The 18013-nt window shown below is 57.1% G+C and overlaps 1 protein-coding gene across 3 annotated transcripts; it reads left to right on the top strand.

Annotated features, from left to right (window-relative positions):
* Positions 1-1317: 1317 nt before the first annotated feature.
* On the top strand, positions 1318-17726 carry ANKRD52 (ankyrin repeat domain 52). 3 transcript variants are annotated; one of them, XM_027542194.1, is made up of 28 exons: positions 1318-1436; positions 1754-1837; positions 2292-2370; positions 2562-2632; positions 3664-3864; positions 4370-4457; positions 4573-4715; positions 5015-5227; positions 5479-5557; positions 5812-5926; positions 6035-6117; positions 6226-6343; positions 6572-6640; positions 6838-6978; positions 7059-7139; positions 8252-8363; positions 8569-8640; positions 8889-9090; positions 9338-9425; positions 9502-9619; positions 10340-10559; positions 10737-10824; positions 10933-11016; positions 11120-11265; positions 11483-11565; positions 11766-11848; positions 12048-12139; positions 12546-17726. In XM_027542194.1, exons 1-28 carry the CDS (start codon positions 1410-1412, stop codon positions 12794-12796), a joined length of 3231 nt encoding a protein of 1076 aa, XP_027397995.1. In that variant the 5' UTR covers positions 1318-1409; the 3' UTR covers positions 12797-17726. The 3 variants fall into 3 exon arrangements, with proteins under 3 accessions (XP_027397995.1, XP_027397997.1, XP_027397996.1); XM_027542196.1 differs by lacking the exon at positions 12546-17726 and adding an exon at positions 12224-12539; XM_027542195.1 differs by lacking the exon at positions 8569-8640.
* Positions 17727-18013: the final 287 nt, after the last annotated feature.

Genomic DNA, 18013 nt, shown 5'->3' with positions numbered 1-18013 from the left:
CAAGTGGAAAAAAAAAACCCCGCCTGAAACAACAACCTGATTGTGACAGTGTAAACTAAGTATAGAAGTGTTAAGGAGACCTGTCAAAACTAAAAGAAACTGTTAACCAGGGAAGACTTCCTGGAAGAGGTAAGTTTTCAGTAAAACTGTGAATTTTGTTTTCAAAATGGTAAAAATTTTTTAAAATTAAAGGTATATACTGATAGGTAAATTTCTCTCTCACTCCTTATTCCCTGTTCCCCAGTTTTTCTCTCCAAGAAAAACCACTGGCACTTGTGTATTTTTCAAGGGATCAAGATAATGAAAATGATGAGGGTCATAGATTGTCGGAAGGCAAAGAGGGCTTTTATGCCTCTGTCTTGACAGGGTGGGCAACGTGCTATGCTTCTTTTTTCTAAGTGTGTTCCTCAGATTGCATATATTGAGTTGCTGAGCTCTGCACAGGACACTGAATCATGTTTTATAAATTGTATATAAATTCTTCAATATCTACTTTTCTTCTCTCTTTTTGCCTTTTTGGTAAGTCAACCTCCATCTAGATCTTGCCTGATTAGCCTGGTCTCTCCAGTGGAGAAGTACCTCGACCCTTTTTTTGGGGAGAAACTGATGAGTCTTTTAAAATGTAGCCACCCTACCACCTTAACCTAGCAATAGAGTAGGCAATGGAAAAGCCCCCTTCTGTTGGGCTTGGAGTCCTTCAGTTGCCAGCTAGCTATCTTATCCTCTCTGTGGGGTTTTTCTGCAGCTAAATTGAGGGTGGTTTTTTTTTCCCCCTCCTCTGCAGTTTGGGCACTTGTGCTCTTTCCTTTCTACCCAACTCTTGTCACCGCCAGCGGAGATACGCGCCTTCCCTGCCTCTGGGACTATTGCCATATATAACCCCCAGATCTCCACGCCCTGCTTCCCCAAGTCAGTGGGGAATGTTGAGTTGTGTGATCGCGGACTGGAGGCGTTCGCTCAGAGGAGGCATTGTGGGCTGAGTGAGATCTGGCCCGCCATTTGGTCCTCAGTTTGGAAGGCAACGCAGGAGGGCCGAGGCTCGAATTGCCGCTAGGATTTTGTGGAGCATCCCCCGTGGGCTTCAGAGTGGAGCTAAGAGCCCGGCGCGGCCGGCCTGAGGAGCTGGGGAACCAGGGCGCGAGATGGGGGGTGCCCAGGGCGCTGGGACCGCTGGAGAAGGGCGGAGGGCGCCGCGGCCTGGGGCAGCCTGCGCGGCAAGCGCCCTGAGGCCGGGCCCCCGACGGCCGCCAGGGAGCGCTGCGGGCTCCCGCTCGCCCGCCCCCCGGTAGGCGGGGCTGCGCTCTCCCCGCAGCCGCCGCCGCAGCCGCCGCCTGGGCCGCCCCGTGTCCCCGGTGGAGCCGCCGCCGCCGCCGCCGGGAGCTCGATGCGGACGGAGCCCGGGCCGGGCCATGGGGATCCTCAGCATCACGGACCAGGTCAGCCCTCCTGCCCTTGCTCGCTTCCTCCTTCCAGGGCCCGACACCGCCGCCACGCGAGCCCGGGGATGTGCGGCCTAGGCTGGGCCCGAGCCCGGGGCTCCCGCCCCGCCCCACGCCACGCTCCCCTCAACCGAGCCGGTGTCCTTGGGGGCCTGGCGACCGGCGGAGACACCGTGGAAGCCCCCTGCAGCCAGGACCCCAGAGCGAAGCCCCTCCGGCGTCGCCCCCCCCCCCCCCATCTCAAACCCGGTGTCCCCCGCCCCCCTCCCCGGTTCCGCTCCGGCCCGCTCCCTGAACGCCGGTTCTCCCTGCAGCCGCCCCTGGTCCAGGCCATCTTTAGCCGAGATGTGGAGGAAGTGCGTTCTCTCCTCTCGCAGAAGGAGAACATCAATGTGCTGGTGAGTTGAGATCAGGGAGGATGGCGAACCGGTAATCTGGGCCCTGGCGTTCAGGACCCCTCCCCACGCGTGGGGCGGCTCCGTGTCTGTTCGGCTCGGGGGAGGCCGCAGCTCTTTCCACCCTGGGATGGGCGACTGCTGTACATTGGGGATGAAGAGCAGGGCAGGCTTGGAGCACAGACCAGTAGGGCTGAGGATGCCCAGAAACGGTGTTCTCTTCTGAACCATCCGTGTCTGCAGCGCCCCCACCCCTCCTGGAAGAAGGAGGTTGCTTCGCTGCCGGTGGCCCCGACCCCCTGACTCCACCCTCCTAGGTCCTGGCTTTGACCTAGGATTGGGGTTTAAGAGGCCACAGAACCTGTGCGAAGAGGTTGTGGGGAAAGGCCTGGAGCATTAAGACTTGGGGTCCTGGGTAGTTCACCCCCATAGCCGCTCCTCTTCTCTGCCTTACCAGGACCAAGAGAGGCGAACCCCACTGCATGCTGCTGCCTACGTAGGCGATGTCCCCATCCTCCAGTTGCTACTGATGTCAGGTGAAAGTGGGGAGCTGGAAGGTGTGGTGCCCAGGGAGGGACCGAGGGAGGAGCCTATTTGTTGTATCCAAGGATGGTCCAGCTGGGTCCAGGCGAGGTTCTGTCTCCATCTAGATTTCCTGGCCTGATTCTGGCTTTTCTTCCCCACCTGCTCTCCAACTCCCACCAAAAGAATGTATTGCGTCCCACAGGTGCTAATGTCAACGCTAAGGACACACTGTGGCTGACCCCTCTTCATCGTGCTGCTGCCTCCCGAAATGAGGTACTGGCCTCCCCGCTCCTTTCTCCCTTCCGAAGGGGATGAGTTGGTTAAAGGAGGATGACAAGGGTTGGAGAGCCTTAGTCCGCTGCCCCACAGGTTATAGTCTACCCCCAGGTTGGGAGGAGACCAGACCTTGGCCCCTCCCTCCTACCCCTGGAACTGGCTGGTAAGGCGGGGTGGGGGCTGAGTGTTGCCAGCTGATGTGACGTCAGGGGAGAGCTTAACACTGGGCTGGCAGACTGCAGGGGGCCCTGCTGCCAGGCCTGAGTGACTCATCCCTCCCAGGGGGGCCACCTTGGAGTCTGACCCCCCTCTGGGCACTAAGATTTCTTTCCTTGTGCTTGAGGGGCGGGGGTTGGGAGGGAGTGGTTTGTGACATCCCTAGCCCTTAGGTAGCCTGGAAGTTGACAGTGCAAGGATCAAACATACCTCATCAGTTGGGCCCCTCAACCCTGAAGAGCGGGAAAAGATGACCTTCCTCTTGGCTTGGCAGTCACTCCCCCTGGCTCCAGCTACTAGGGAATGGGAATGGGGTGGGTGGTGAACAGGAGGGGCATTTTAGCTCCTCTCCTAGAGGAGCCAGTATCTGCTTACCTAGGTAATGGAGATGATTTTGATGTCTATGGAAGGATAGAAGGGGGTATTCAGGGCATTAATGTAGTGGGAGCATTTATCTTTCCTAAAAGTGGTGGGAGGTCAGGAGCCTCTGTGTGGGGATCTGCTCGGTAGTGGCTGTATGTGTGGGTGAAGATTTTCAGGGTATGGGTTGGGAAACGATACCAGTTGACTTGAGGAAGAGTTCTGTGTTTTCCTCAGCAAGTTAGGGAAGATTTTAAGCTCGAAGAAAATCCAGAAGATGGAAAGTGGGTATTGAAAAGCTCACTGTGTTGGAAAAATGAGAGTAACTCTGTGCTGGGGTAGTGGGGAGAGGGGAACATGTGTTCTGTGCTGACCAGTTCTCCCCTCCATCTCCTATTGGTTTACCTCCTGCTCCCCCTCTGTCTTCTCTTTTATCCTCCACCCCTCCACAGAAGGTGCTGGGACTGCTGCTGGCACATTCAGCAGATGTGAATGCCCGGGACAAGCTGTGGCAGACACCATTGCACGTGGCTGCTGCCAACCGGGCCACCAAGTGTGCTGAGGCTCTGGCACCCCTACTGAGTAGCCTCAACGTGGCTGACAGGAGCGGGCGCAGTGCCCTGCACCATGCAGTGCATAGCGGGCATCTGGAGGTGAGGACCACTGCAGGCCATGCCCAGCTTCCTGCCTTTTTCCTTCCCTTCCCGCTCCCCTTCCCCTGCTTCCAGGCCATTAGGCCTGGGGAACAGCAGCCCAGATGATTATATAAATACCTGGGCTCAAGCATCAAATGAATGGTTGGGTTAGAGGGGAATTCTTGACTTGGACCTCAAGAGGGTGATAAAACCTCTGAAGCTGCATGGAAAATGTTTGCCTGCGTGCCTTTTTCTGAAGGGAGAGTCCATGTCCTTCAGCACATTTAGAAGACTTCGAATGAATTCAAAAACCACCAGATCACCTGAAGAGACTCTCTTGAGTTTACCTCAGATTTCCACTTCTATCTGGGTTCTCCTTAGTGTCTGCTTTCTCCATTCCCCCTAGTTCTCTGTTCTGCCCAAGAACAGAAACATTGGGCTGCCTCAGCCTTTTCAGGTGCTCTTAGGTACACTGAAGACAGGAAGCTGGCTCTGAATAGGTGTCTTTGCTGTCCTGCTACAGACGGTGAACCTGCTCCTCAATAAGGGAGCCAGCTTGAATGTTTGTGACAAAAAGGAGCGGCAGCCTCTGCACTGGGCAGCTTTTCTAGGTGAGAGGAGAATCGGGATGAGCAGGATTTGGGGTTCCTCGGGCAGGGATGTAGGGTTGCAGCCTTTGGAGGTACTCACCCTCCATGTCCTTGAGAGCATGCACTCCCTTCCCAGGGCATTTGGAGGTCCTGAAACTGCTGGTGGCACGGGGCGCAGACCTCGGCTGCAAGGACCGCAAGGGCTATGGGCTGCTCCATACAGCTGCTGCCAGTGGCCAGATTGAAGTGGTGAAGTACCTGCTCCGGATGGGGGCTGAGGTCAGGGTGCAGAGCATGGCGGGGATTCGGGGTGAGGCCAGGGGGCTGGAGTTCAGAATCTCTTCGGGAGATGGGAGGGTGCTGGGGTTCCTGTTGTGGTTTGGGGAGTTGGGGGGATGTGGTGAGAGGATCTGAATAATGCTTGTCTTAAGCAGAAGTGCCTTCAGTCTCTGGGTTGGGAACCTTAGGAGTCTGAGGCCATTGTTGGATTTCTGGGACTCTTTAGGCTCTGTGCCGGCTTCCACTTTGTTTAAACTGATACCTCCCTTATCCCCTGACCCTCACCCCTGGAAATCCAGATTGATGAGCCCAACGCTTTTGGAAACACAGCTTTGCACATCGCCTGCTACCTGGGCCAGGATGCTGTGGCTATCGAGCTGGTGAATGCAGGAGCCAATGTCAACCAGCCGAACGACAAGGGCTTCACGCCGCTGCACGTGGCTGCAGTCTCCACCAATGGCGCGCTGTGTTTGGAGCTGCTGGTCAATAACGGGGCGGATGTCAACTACCAGGTGCCTGAAGGGAAGAGTCGGGGACTAGGGGGAGAGGACCCTGGCTCGGGGTGCTGACTGTATCTGCCCCTCTGGATAATTCTCTGGGGAGTCATCTGCTTGTGTCCTGAATTGACCAGACCTTCCCAGGAGAAAGTGGGTTGAGAAGATGTCCCTATGGTCGGCCTATCTTCAAAGATGTGTCCTTTTGAAAGGGGACTAGGGCATGCTCCATGCTTCGCACTAGGGGAAAAAATGCTGTGTTTCCACAGAGCAAAGAAGGGAAGAGTCCTCTGCACATGGCTGCCATTCACGGCCGTTTCACCCGCTCCCAGATCCTCATCCAGAACGGTATGGACTTGGGAGGCTTTGTGACCTCTTCTTCTCCTTCCTCAGAGAACTCATCTCTAGAGACCCCTCTTCTTCCTTTTACCTCCCACCCCATCTTCAGTCAGGACAGGCATCTGGCACTCTGGAGCAAGGCGCTTGTGGAAATGGCCCTGCTCCACCTGCCCAGCCCCCCTCAGATGGTGGCTCACTAATTAGTGGGAGTGGCCTGAAGCCTAAGGGTTAGTTCAGTGTGTGCATGCGCTGCCCCCTTTCAGGCAGCGAGATTGATTGCGCCGACAAATTTGGGAACACGCCACTGCATGTGGCCGCTCGCTACGGACACGAGCTGCTCATTAGCACCCTCATGACCAACGGCGCGGATACCGCCCGGTGAGTGCAGAGACCCCCGGCCCCACTCCTAGGCTGCCTCAGACCCCAGGCTGGTGGTGGGGCTGCAGCTGGTCCCCACTGAGGACTGAGTCCCTCCCCTTCTCGCAGGCGCGGCATCCACGACATGTTTCCCCTGCACTTAGCTGTTCTCTTTGGATTCTCTGACTGTTGTCGTAAGCTTCTTTCCTCAGGTATGAGCTGACTGGTTTGGGTGTGGGAAGGAGGGCAGGAGAGCAGGGGCCATGTCCTGCTCTGGCCCATGCCCTCAGGTGGGACCTGCGGCTGTTCTGGCCCCTCAGGTCAGCTGTACAGCATCGTATCCTCACTCAGCAACGAGCACGTGCTTTCAGCTGGGTTCGACATCAACACACCTGACAACCTTGGCCGTACCTGTCTTCATGCTGCTGCTTCCGGAGGGTGAGTTCTCATCCCCCTCTTTCTCCCCCAGGCCTAGCGAAGGAGTCTGGGCAGCAGTCTGGACCCTTCCTTCTCTCCTGCCCAGAGCTCCCCACCTCTCGCAGTGAGAACAGTGGCAGCAGAAAGGGCTGTCCAGTTCTGTCCCCCTTCAGCCTCTCCCTGGGGAGAAGCCTGTGGCTTCTCCTTGAAGCGCTTTCTCTCATTAACCCGTACCCTCCTTCCTTTCAGGAATGTTGAATGTCTTAACTTGCTGTTGAGCAGTGGAGCTGACTTGAGGAGGAGAGACAAATTTGGAAGGTGTGTTATTGTGCAGGAGTGTATATATACAGAGAGGGTGCCCAATCAGAGACAAGTGATGGAGGAAGTGATGGAGGCAGGGTGGGGAGTTGGAGACTGAGGGAGGAGAACATTACAAAGCAGCTTATGGCTGCACCTCTGGTTGCATTTGGACCTGCCCCTGATTCTTTTCTCCACCCTCCTCTGCTTCTCCCCAGGACCCCACTGCACTATGCAGCCGCCAACGGCAGCTACCAGTGCGCCGTCACGCTGGTGACTGCCGGGGCCGGCGTCAACGAGGCTGACTGTAAAGGCTGCTCTCCCCTCCACTATGCTGCCGCCTCCGACACCTACAGGAGGTGAGGCGCCCTCTTGGTTCTTCTCAGCCCCACTCTCCTCCCCGAGCACCCTACCAGACTTCCTCACTCTCCTCTACCAGGGCAGAGCCCCACTCACCTTCCAGCCATGATGCTGAAGAGGATGAGCCCCTGAAGGAGTCCCGCAGAAAGGAGGCCTTCTTGTGAGTAGCAGAGAAGACCCCTGGGCTGCACCTCCCCAGCAGGGCAGATTCCCGTCCTGTTATTCTCCACCACTGTCTTCTGCTGCCTTACACCCTGAGTTTAATCCTGGACCAAGCACCATGGGTACAGGCAGAAGTGGGAGAGATACTTCCTTCAAGAAATGGATGGTCTTCTTGAGAGGATCAGAAAAGCTAAACACAAATTCATTTATTCCTCAAGCATTAAATGAGTATTTACTTAATAGGTACACCAAGTACTGTTGTAGGTGGTAAGGATAAAAGATGAATTACCCCGAGATTCTTATTCTTGGGGTAATACCCCAAGATTACACCTTCTAGTGTAAGATGTTAATAATAGAGGAAATTGGGTGACTAATATATGGGAACTCTATTATCCTTGTAATTTTTCTTTATGACTGTTTTAAAGGGTTTATTTATCTAACAACAACAACAAAAAGATATTTAAAATCTGGGAGGCCTAACTTGTAACTGTGTGACTTCTGGCAAGTAACTTAATCTCTGGGCCTCAGTTTCCTCAGACACAGTTGGGATAAGAACAGTATCTACCTCAAAGGATCATTGTGAGGATTAAGTGATTTACCACACACTTACTACACAAAACGGTGTTTGACACGTTGTAAATGTTAAATGCAGTATTACTATTACTACTAGTAGAGTTGCTACTGATCTGTGAGAGTGGTGCCAGGGAAGGAGGCACCTGTTGGGAAGGCTGGGGAGGGCCTCCCACAGAAGAGGGTGCTGGGAGTGAGTGTGAGACAAGCAGGCCTTTTCCCAATGGGCTAGGAGGAGAAGGCAGGGTCAGTGTGCCTGGAGGTGGGGAAGAGTGTTTCAATCAGCAGATTGGTAACTGTGGTTGTGCTCCAGGGTCTCTAGGAGCACATTCAAAGGGTCGAGGAGCTAGAGTGGTTCAGGGCAGACCTGGAGGTGGTGGGTCTGGGTCAAACGGGCCGGAGTTAGCCTCCTAAGAGTGAGGGGTGAGCGTGGGCCACCTCAGCCTGGAGGGGCTCCTTTGCCCTATCCTCTGCTCCTCCCAAACTGTACCCTCCCTGGCTAGGCCTGTCCCTTCCTCACCATCTGCTCCTGTCCCACAGCTGTTTGGAATTCTTACTGGATAACGGTGCAGACCCCTCCCTGCGGGACAGGCAGGGCTACACAGCTGTGCACTATGCAGCCGCCTATGGCAATAGACAGAACCTCGAACTGGTACGTGTGGGACCTGGTTTGGGGAATGGGAGCAGGGCAGGGCCCAGCACGCAGTCTGCTTCTGTGTCTGGATTCTCAGGCCAAGGGGTGGTTGAATCCAGTGTGGTCTCTAGATCCAGGGACTTCGGGGATTGCTGTGGGTGGAGTCAAGGGTGATGTCTTGGGAATACCAGAACCTCAGCACCTCCTGTTCTGTCCATTGCAGCTCTTAGAAATGTCCTTTAACTGCCTGGAGGATGTAGAGAGCACCATTCCAGTCAGCCCTTTGCACTTAGCTGTGAGTCCCAGGTCTTTTCCTCTTGCCTTCCCTGTCCCCACCCGCCCCAGGCCGGCTCACAGGTACCAGCACGTGTGAATCCGTCCTTGCTTCTGCCTTCTCGTGGGGATGTGGCAAGCAGGCAGTGGTCTGAGAGGGGCCCAAGGAGCTCACGGGGAGGCCTGCTGCCCAGAGTCTCCCCGTGGGCCCCAAGAGCAGAGTGGGGCCATGTCTGGAGCTTTATCCATGGATTTCCCACACCCCTCCAGGCCTACAACGGTCACTGTGAAGCCCTGAAGACACTGGCTGAGACGCTGGTGAACCTGGACGTGAGGGACCACAAGGGCCGGACCGCGCTCTTCCTGGCCACTGAGCGAGGCTCTACTGAGTGTGTGGAGGTGCTAACGACCCACGGCGCCTCTGCCCTCATCAAGGAGCGCAAACGCAAGTGGACACCCCTGCATGCTGCTGGTAAGGGTGCCCTGTGGGCTGCTTCCTCCCCTTGCCACCCCAGGCCTCCTCTGGGACTGGTCCCCAGCTCCCTCCAGAACCCTGAAGGGACTGGGGTTGAGATAGGGTAGGGCAAGGAGGATGCAAACCTCAAGTGCTGACTCTCCCCCAAGACTTCTCCCTACCCCGTGTCCTCCCATGACCTCCACCCTCCACCTGGTCTTCTTCCCCGACCATGCCTGACACTGAAGGCCCCCTCTTCACCTAGCTGCCTCTGGCCACACTGATTCCCTGCACTTGCTGATCGACAGTGGGGAACGCGCTGACATCACGGATGTCATGGATGCCTATGGACAGTGAGTGTGGGCTGGGGGTGGGGTGCAGGGTTCCCAGCCCTGCCAGGCCCTCACCCTTTCCCTGCCCCCTCGGTAGAACCCCGCTGATGCTGGCCATCATGAATGGCCACGTGGACTGCGTACATCTGCTGCTAGAGAAAGGATCCACGGCTGACGCTGCTGACCTCCGGGGCCGCACCGCCCTCCACCGCGGGGTGAGTGGGCTTCAGGGTGGGGTTGCTCACAGAAGGGCTCAGACACAGGAGCACACAGTAGGATATCAGATTGTCTAGTAGGTGGGCCGGAGTCTTAGTGGGCCTTAGCATGCTTGTTCCAGGATGAAGATCTGATGCCCACAGTTCATCTTCCTGATTACCCTGCTCTGTGATCCTGTGTAGTCACCTGCTCACCGCCCAGACTCTGCCCAGGGTCCCCAGCTGGCCCTCTCCTGTTTGATAATGATGCCACTTGCCCGATCCTTCTCCACCATCACCTGCCCTAAAGCTGTCTCCTCCTCATCCCATGGGGTTGTTTGACTCCTTAGTCTCCCACTGCAGAGGGCCAGTGTTAACTCTCACTATCCTGCTTGTCTGATGGCATAGAGTCAGGGAAGGAGATGCCGATCCTTAATACTTAGAATTATTAGAAAAGACCCTGATGCTGGGAAAGATTGAGGGCAGGAGGAGAAGGGGGCAACAGAGGATGAGATGATTGGATGGTGTCACTAACCCAATGGACCTGAGTTTGAAGATAGTGAGATAGTGAAGGACAGGGAAGCCTGGCATGCTGCAGTCCATGGGGTCACAGAGAGTGGGACATGACTTAGCAACTAAACAATACTTAGAATCATGGTTGCAAAGACAAGGATTGGAGCCCGGGAAGTGATTCTTACTCCTGGGTCAGCCTCAGGACTGACACCCCCGCGTCACCCACAGGCAGTGACCGGCTGTGAGGACTGCCTGGCTGCCCTGCTGGACCACGATGCATTTGTGCTGTGCCGAGACTTCAAGGGCCGCACGCCCATTCACCTGGCCTCAGCCTGTGGCCACACCGCAGTGCTGCGGACCCTGCTGCAGGCCGCCCTGTCTACAGACCCCCTGGATACCGGGGTGGATTACAGCGGATACTCGCCCATGCACTGGGCCTCCTACACTGGTGTGGCTCTGGGGCCTTTGTGGGGACAGCTGAGATGGGGGTGGAGGGAGGCAGACAAGGACTCGTGGGTTGCTCTGGATCTGGAAGTAGAATGGGGTGTCAAGAGATGGGACAGACCAATGAAAGGGGTCGTGGTGTTATTTCTCTCCATCACCACTCTTCCCTCCTCGTCCTCAGGACACGAAGATTGTCTGGAGTTGTTACTTGAACACAGCCCGTTTTCATATCTGGAAGGAAACCCCTTCACTCCTTTGCACTGTGCAGTGTAAGTCCCTTCCTCAGCCCCAGCTCCACCCAAGGGTCTGTGATGTGGGCATAGGACAGACCGTCTGTTTCCCCATGCCCCTCCTGCTGACCCTTCCTCTTCCTCCAGTATTAATAACCAGGACAGCACCACAGAGATGCTGCTGGGAGCTCTGGGTGCCAAGATTGTGAACAGCCGAGATGCCAAAGGACGGTGAGTGGCAGGAGCCTTGGGAGACGCCTCCGCTGCCCCTGGCTTCCTCTCTGCTCAGGAGAAAGGGTCTCCTGGTTCACTCTGCCCTGACTCCTCCCCACAGGACCCCTCTTCACGCCGCTGCCTTCGCGGACAACGTCTCTGGGCTCCGGATGCTGCTGCAGCACCAAGCCGAGGTGAACGCCACGGACCACACTGGCCGCACCGCGCTCATGACAGCAGCTGAGAACGGGCAGACTGCAGCTGTGGGTGTGTAGGGGCCCCATGTGGATGGGAGGTACTCCCCCTGGGTTTTCATGAGATGAGTCAACCCTGCCGGTGGGGGTTAGGAGGCAGGAGGCTTGTCTTTGGATGTTTCACTCTCTGCAGAGGGGATGCAAAACATGTGCAGACAAGAGCAAGGAGAGCCAGACTAGCCCAGCTCTGGAAGGGAGCATCACCCCTCTCTGCCTCCCTTCCCTTGTAGAATTTCTGCTGTATCGAGGGAAGGCAGACCTTACTGTGCTAGATGAGAACAAGAACACTGCCCTCCACTTGGCCTGTAGCAAGGTACCGTCTGTGGTGCTGGTGGGGGTCTCTGTATGGGGCAGGGCCTGATGAAAGACCTGGGTCTGGTGAGAGGGCTCAGGGGAAGTCAGGATTGTCCTGTCTGCTTGGTGGGACAGCTTTGTGTACCCCTGCCACCCTCCTCAGCTCCTGTGGTCAGGCTTCCATTTCTCCAGCCCTCACTCTCTGCCCCCCTCCCTCAGGGCCATGAGAAGTGTGCCCTCATGATCCTGGCAGAAACCCAAGACCTTGGCCTTATCAATGCTACAAACAGCGCGCTGCAGATGTGAGTGCCTGGGGTAGGGGGCTCTTGGCTGAGGGGTGGGGGCTGGGGAGGTGGAAAGGAGGCTGCTGCCCATTCCAGGGGCTCCAGCTGTCTGGAACTCACAGTATTCGCCCGGCAGTGTGGCTGCTCTGGCTGAGGGTGGAAGGGCAGCTTGCCACCCCCTTGACTTCACACTCCCCTTTTCTTCCTTTCTTCCAAGGCCACTACACATTGCTGCCCGGAATGGCCTAGCCTCTGTGGTGCAGGCCCTGCTGAGTCGTGGGGCCACCGTGCTGGCTGTGGATGAAGAAGGTGGGTGGGGTCTGGGGTCAGGGACGTTCTTCAGGAGGTGACTTCTTAACCTGGCTGGTTAATAAACTGGATTTTTTTCCCAAGGGAACTCTTCAGAGCAGGGACCCAACACCGATACGCTAGAGTCTCTGAGGGGAGTCTGACGGAACTAGGTGGAGCCTGCAGGGTCCTCAGGACGACCTCCCGCACACCTCAGCCTCCTGTCCCCCAGGCTCTGCTCTTTGCCCCTCACTTGGACAGCCTGCCTGTCAGCCTCCCGGGGCCCTTATAGCCCCCGATTGTGACCCTATGGGGTGCTTGCCTGCCTCAACTCCCCTCTACAGAGAAGAGCACTCAGGGCCCGGGGCGGGTGGAGGGGGCCCGGGAATACAGGACTCTGGGCTCAGTTTTCCCCTTTGCCCCGCAGGTCACACCCCAGCATTGGCCTGCGCCCCCAACAAAGATGTGGCAGACTGTCTGGCCTTGATCCTTTCCACCATGAAGCCTTTCCCACCCAAGGACGCTGTCAGTCCTTTCAGCTTCAGCCTGCTCAAGAACTGCGGCATCGCGGCAGCCAAGACGGTGGGTGGCTGCGGTGCCCTGCCCCATGGGGCCTCCTGTCCCTACAGCCAGGAGCGGCATGGCGCCATTGGGTTAGATGGCTGCTACTCCGAGTAGCCCCCTCCAGTGTCCCTCCCCCTGCCGGTGGCTTGATATCTTATTCTATTTATTTAGAAAAAGTCTATACATTTAGGGCACTTTAAAGGAGAACACGACTGGGTTGGGGGGGGTGGAGTGGGGAAAAAGCACTGGGGAGCAGCTGCTCACCCCTTTGCCACACCATCCTGGCCTGGCAGGGGTCTGGGACCAACAGGGAGCACCCCAGGCCCTTGGTACCCCCAGGGCAACCCCTTCTGCCAAGTGTCCCAAAATGATTGCTTGCTGCCTGGCGCCCTCTCTTCTGTCCGCTCTCTCAGTTCCCCTTCTGCTGCCAGCTGCCCCTTACTCTTCCTTCTGACTCGCCCCAGTTCCCTTCCCCCTGCCCCTGCCAGGCAGATCTCCGCCTCCTCTTCCATACCCATCACTGCCTCCCTGCTCGGCCGGCCCCTCCATCCCCGCAGCAGTGAGAAGCCTTAATTTCTGGTACTGTGTGAGCACTCTGGGGGTGTCCCCCTCCCCCTTCAGGGGCAGCTAGCGGACGAGGGGGGAGGGTATTTAGCACTGGGGCCTGGAGCTTTTCCCCTACTTCTGTATCCCATCACCCCTAAAGTTCAAATGCAAAACACTTGAAGCAGCAACTACTGTACCTGGGCCCCAATCCTGCACTCTCCCGGCTCCTCGTATGCAAATCAAGGGCTGGCATTGCCCCCATAGCCTGCCCCTCCCCTCCTTCCGCCCCCTCCTGGCCTGGCCTCCTAACCACGCACTTTAACACCCACCCCCCACCCCGCTTCTTTCTTTTAACTTCTTTTGGGAGGGTGGAGCCTGTGGCCATTCCCTCTCTGGCTCTCCCCTCCCTTGACTTTGAGGCTTGTCATGAATTTTTAAGTAAGCATTTTATCCTTTAGGGGAAGAAACAAATTAATTTCCTGTCCATTTCAAAACCACAGCCCTAGTCTGTCCTCTGTGTTTCAGGCATGTGTTTGCATGTGTGTGGAGGGAGAGACTGTTCTTCCTCCTGTGTCCCCCAGTCCCACAGTTGCTCTCTGCCCTGACCCCACCCCACCTGCTGCCGCCTTCTGTGATGTCCAAGAGTACCCACTGCCCCCAGTCACTCCTGATCTGAAGCCAAAGATGGAGGGGCAGGGCAGACTAGGGACCGTGGCTGCTCGGGGGCCCAGGCGTCTCCTCCAGTGAGAGGAGGAAGGTCTGCGTCTACTGGGGCTTGGTTCCTGCCTTCCCAGCAGCTGGGAGAGAAGGGATCAAGCTAAGGGCTGCGCTGAGATTTCCTGATGTTGCACCCTATAAGCCAAACTGGGCTGGAGTGAGGAGGGGGCAGTTTTCTCTCTAAATGTAGCATTGAATTTGGCCCTGGTCCCTTCAGACGCCCTGTCCATCCATCTCCTAGCTCAGCCTCCTGGACAGTGGGACCCGCTTCCTTAGCCCAGCGTTCCCTTCCTTAAACTCAATACCTCAGCCAGGGGCCAAGACACAGAACTTGAATAGAGGTCCTGCCCTCCCCCCAACCCCAGTGCATCCTCGCCCAGTCTGGCTGCCATCAGTATTGTCCCTGGAGGACTGGACAGGCTTCGTTTACACAGTACAGGGCCTCCCCCCGGGGTGGGGTGGGGGAGTCCCCTCCGTCTCCTTCCCCCACCCGTGCTTGCTTTATTCATAATCTTACACCCTTTTCAGTTGTGTCCCCCACAGGTCTGGCCACCCTTGCTGGGGTGGGCTGAGGGGAGAGTAGGGACATCCCAGGGACTCCCCGCTCCCTCGCAGACACCCTTCACCATACCTCATGCTGGTTTCCCGAAGCCTGGGGTGTTCATCCCAGTCCTTACTCTTTTTGTCTGGCTCCCTTTCCCTCCCACCCCTCCTCTCTGTGTCTTGCTTCCCCCAACCCTCAGTTCCTAAACCATTTCAAAGCTTCCAAATGACCATTATTGGTGAGAAAGAGTGTGCAGCTTTTAGTTTTAATCTTTATTTTCTAAGCCAAAGGGCCTTGCAATGCCCCTCTTGCCCACCTCCCTGCGCACCCTGTCCTCCCCTAGACGACAATCAACGTGACCTCTCTTAAGGGCTGCAGCCCCCACCCTGCCCCCGTCCTGCTGGTTCTGCAGAGCTTGCCCCTGACTTCACTTCTCTCTCCTCCTTCCTGTTCCACCCCCACCCCCTCATTTTGGTGCTGGGAATTAGGTGGCGGGGGGGGGCAGGGGGCGCAGGGAGATGGGTCCTCTGGAGAAGACTCTCGGGATTGCAGTCGTGTTCTCCTTCATCAGTGTCTGGTGACGACAGGAAGACGCGAGTGTTTGTCAGGAGCCCCTTGGTTTTGCTAGATGAGATTTCTGGTGACTGCCTGGTCCCTGCAGTGCCTTTGGCACACCATCAGCAGTGCTGGGGCAGGCCATGGGGCGTCCTCTGTCCTCCTCGTGTGGCTGTGAGGAGGCCGGGAGGCCGGGCAGCCTCCTCCCTTATGCCAAAGGAAATCCCACACCCCACCCCAGGCTCCCCAGCCCCTAGTGTCTTTTGAAGCATTTTGACCATTCTCATGGCCACTGCATATTTATTTTAATGTTAAGTTTTTGATTTTTGTTTTAAACCTCTTTGACATAAACGGGTGCGGAGAAATCAACCAGGCAGAATGCCCCCCCCAATCTTAAGGAGGTAGGGCGGGGAGGAATCTTCTCCTTCCCTTCGCCCTCCCTCTCCCTGTCCCCCTCTCCCCACCGCAGCTCTAAAGCACTTGCTTCAAGTAATAAGCACTTTTGAGAAAAGGCCTATTTTAAGTGAGGACCCTGGGAGCCGCCCCAGGTCCCAGCAAAGGGGACAGAGCGAGGGCTACGTAGGAGACAGGGAAACAGATGTGTGAATCAGAGGGCGAAATGGAAAGAGCCAGTTTTTAGTTTCTGATTTTTGGGGAGATGTTTCTGATTGGGCGGTGGCTTTGGTAGGGTTGTGTACTATCCTTCAGAAAAACAAATGGCACAAACTGTGGGTCCCTGGATGGACCAACAGACCCGGGTCACTGCCACTGTCCAGCCGAGACTGATGGGCCACCTCCCCCGCCCCGTGGCCCCCTGAGCCATAGGACTGCTGAAAACCACTGAATGTACAGCCCAGGTTGGGGTGGGGAGCAGCCCCTGGGGGAGGGGGCTTCTCCTTTCGTTTGGTGCTGTGGGGGGTGGGAGAGATTAGACGGAGGGACTGCCACCCCACTTCGACATGTGTTCCTTGGGGTGGAGGGGCTGAGGAGGGCCTGCCTCCCTCTCCAACCCCAGCCATGGCCCCTCTTCCTTCCTCACCCCTATCCGTTTTGACTGTAAGTCCAGCTCACCTTTGCCTTCAATATGTAACCAAAGGAAAACTCAATACTGTTTCCACCGCTGTCTGCCCACCCGAGCACCTTCTTACTCCCCGGACCTAGGAGGGGAGAAGAGGCGGGGTGGGGCGGGAGGCGTGGGGCCAGAGTGAACGGTTCTGCAGCTGTGTACCCCCCCAAACCTCCGTTGGGGTCTTGGGAGGGGGCGTTGGGGCCAGACTGGAGGCACTGGGAGCAGGCACGCTCGGGATCTTGTGTATGTGAGTGTGACTTGGTCTGAGTGGCTCTGGGGACTGTGCTCCGGAGGGTGGCCCCTTCCTCCTTCCCTCTCTGCCATTTCTCACCCTCTCCCCACACCCAGTGTTCATTCCCCCACCTCCCCTTCCTGCCGCAAAGGAAAATAGCCTTACAGACCCTAGCCCAGAACCCCTCCTCTCGGGGCAAACCAGTACGGGGCCCCAACCCACCTAGTTTGAACCCTACCTTTGAAGGAGGGATAAGGAGTAAAGCAGCCCCTTCCCATCTAATTGTGGCTCCAGCCCTCAGCCTTGACCCAGATCGGGCAAGAGCTGAGGGGAGGGATCTTTGAGGACCAAGCCCAGTGGTCTGGGAAGAGGGAGGTAGAGAGGGAAGGGTCTGACTTGGGGACCCCCTCCTGCCGACCCAACCCCTAGAGAAGCGACCAAATCCCAGAGATGGGAGGAAGCTGGGGTGGGGAGGGTCTGCTCTATGAATTACTTGAAGGTACTGACTGAGGCTGCTGTTGCCCACTTGGGTGTGAGGGGGACACTGTCACTGCGTTTGGGAGGGCCGAGGGTGGCGGGGTTGAGAGGGTCTGCCCTGGGCCCTCGCTCACTCCCGCCAGGCCCTTTCCCTGGGGAGCCTGGCTTCGCCCCTCCCACCTCCATCCCTCACTCTGGGCACCCTCTCCAATTGCACTAAAGTAGCTGTGTGCCAGTCTTACCCCACACCAGGGCGGGGTCTCTGCTTCCAGTCCTTTCTCCCCTACCCCGCCTCTGCTCCTGTCCCAGACAATCTCCTTGTTCCTCTGTATTCCTGGGTAGCTCAGCTTTGTGTGTGTGTGTTTTGGGGGGTGGGGTGGGTTCTGGCTGGAGTGGGTTTGCTAGGGGTTTGGGAAGGGCTAGGGGAAAGATGGCGGATGAAATCTCCTGCCCCCTTCCTCAACTCCCGGCCACATAAGCCTGGGAGGGAGGGTGCCTACTCTCGCTGCCGCGTGTCTTGCAGATGTGCCAAAATGGGGGTGGGTGGGGGGGAGGGTGCCTGGCAGAGCAGCCCCCAGGGTGGCTCTCTCAAAGCAATACAGTTCCTCCTGCCTGGGGGACGGCAAGACAGGGGAGAGGGTTGGGTTGGGGACCTGGGGGTTCCCTGTGTACAGCTGTGTATATTCAGGGGTGTTCTCCGTCTGGTACCCGCTGTGGGCGTCTCTGTGTGTGTGAACCTCCCCTTCCCCGTGCCCTGCATGACCTGTGATGCTGCAGACACCACCATCCTGTGTGCAGGGGTGTGTTGGGGGCACCGAGGGGCACGCCCCATGTCCTGTTGCGCCCGCCGCCCTGTGACCCATGTACTCGGTTGTAGGAAGTAAAGAGAACTGAGCACAATTCACTGGATTCTAGTTGAATCTTTCTCTAAGCAATGTTCCCCGCCTGCCCTTCTTCCTGTCCTGGATTCACCTGTGGTGCTAGCATTGGGGTCGGGGGTGGGGGGCGGGGTGTTAAATGCTGGTGGGCAGCAATAAAGGGCAGCCCTGCCCGGATGCCTGCATCCCCAGGGTGCTGAGGGCAGCAGGGAGAAGTGGGGACCTTGGTGCATCGTCCCGACCCAACTCGCCCCTTCCTCTCTGGGCTGAAGCACAAAGCTCTCCCCCGCAGACCAGATCCAAGCGTCCTGCA

The sequence above is a fragment of the Bos indicus x Bos taurus genome, chromosome 5, assembly GCF_003369695.1.
Source record: "Bos indicus x Bos taurus breed Angus x Brahman F1 hybrid chromosome 5, Bos_hybrid_MaternalHap_v2.0, whole genome shotgun sequence".
In the NCBI taxonomy this organism is placed as follows: Eukaryota; Metazoa; Chordata; class Mammalia; order Artiodactyla; family Bovidae; genus Bos; species Bos indicus x Bos taurus.
Note: the sequence above shows the minus strand (reverse complement) of the source record. Positions and strands in the feature narration are given on the sequence as shown.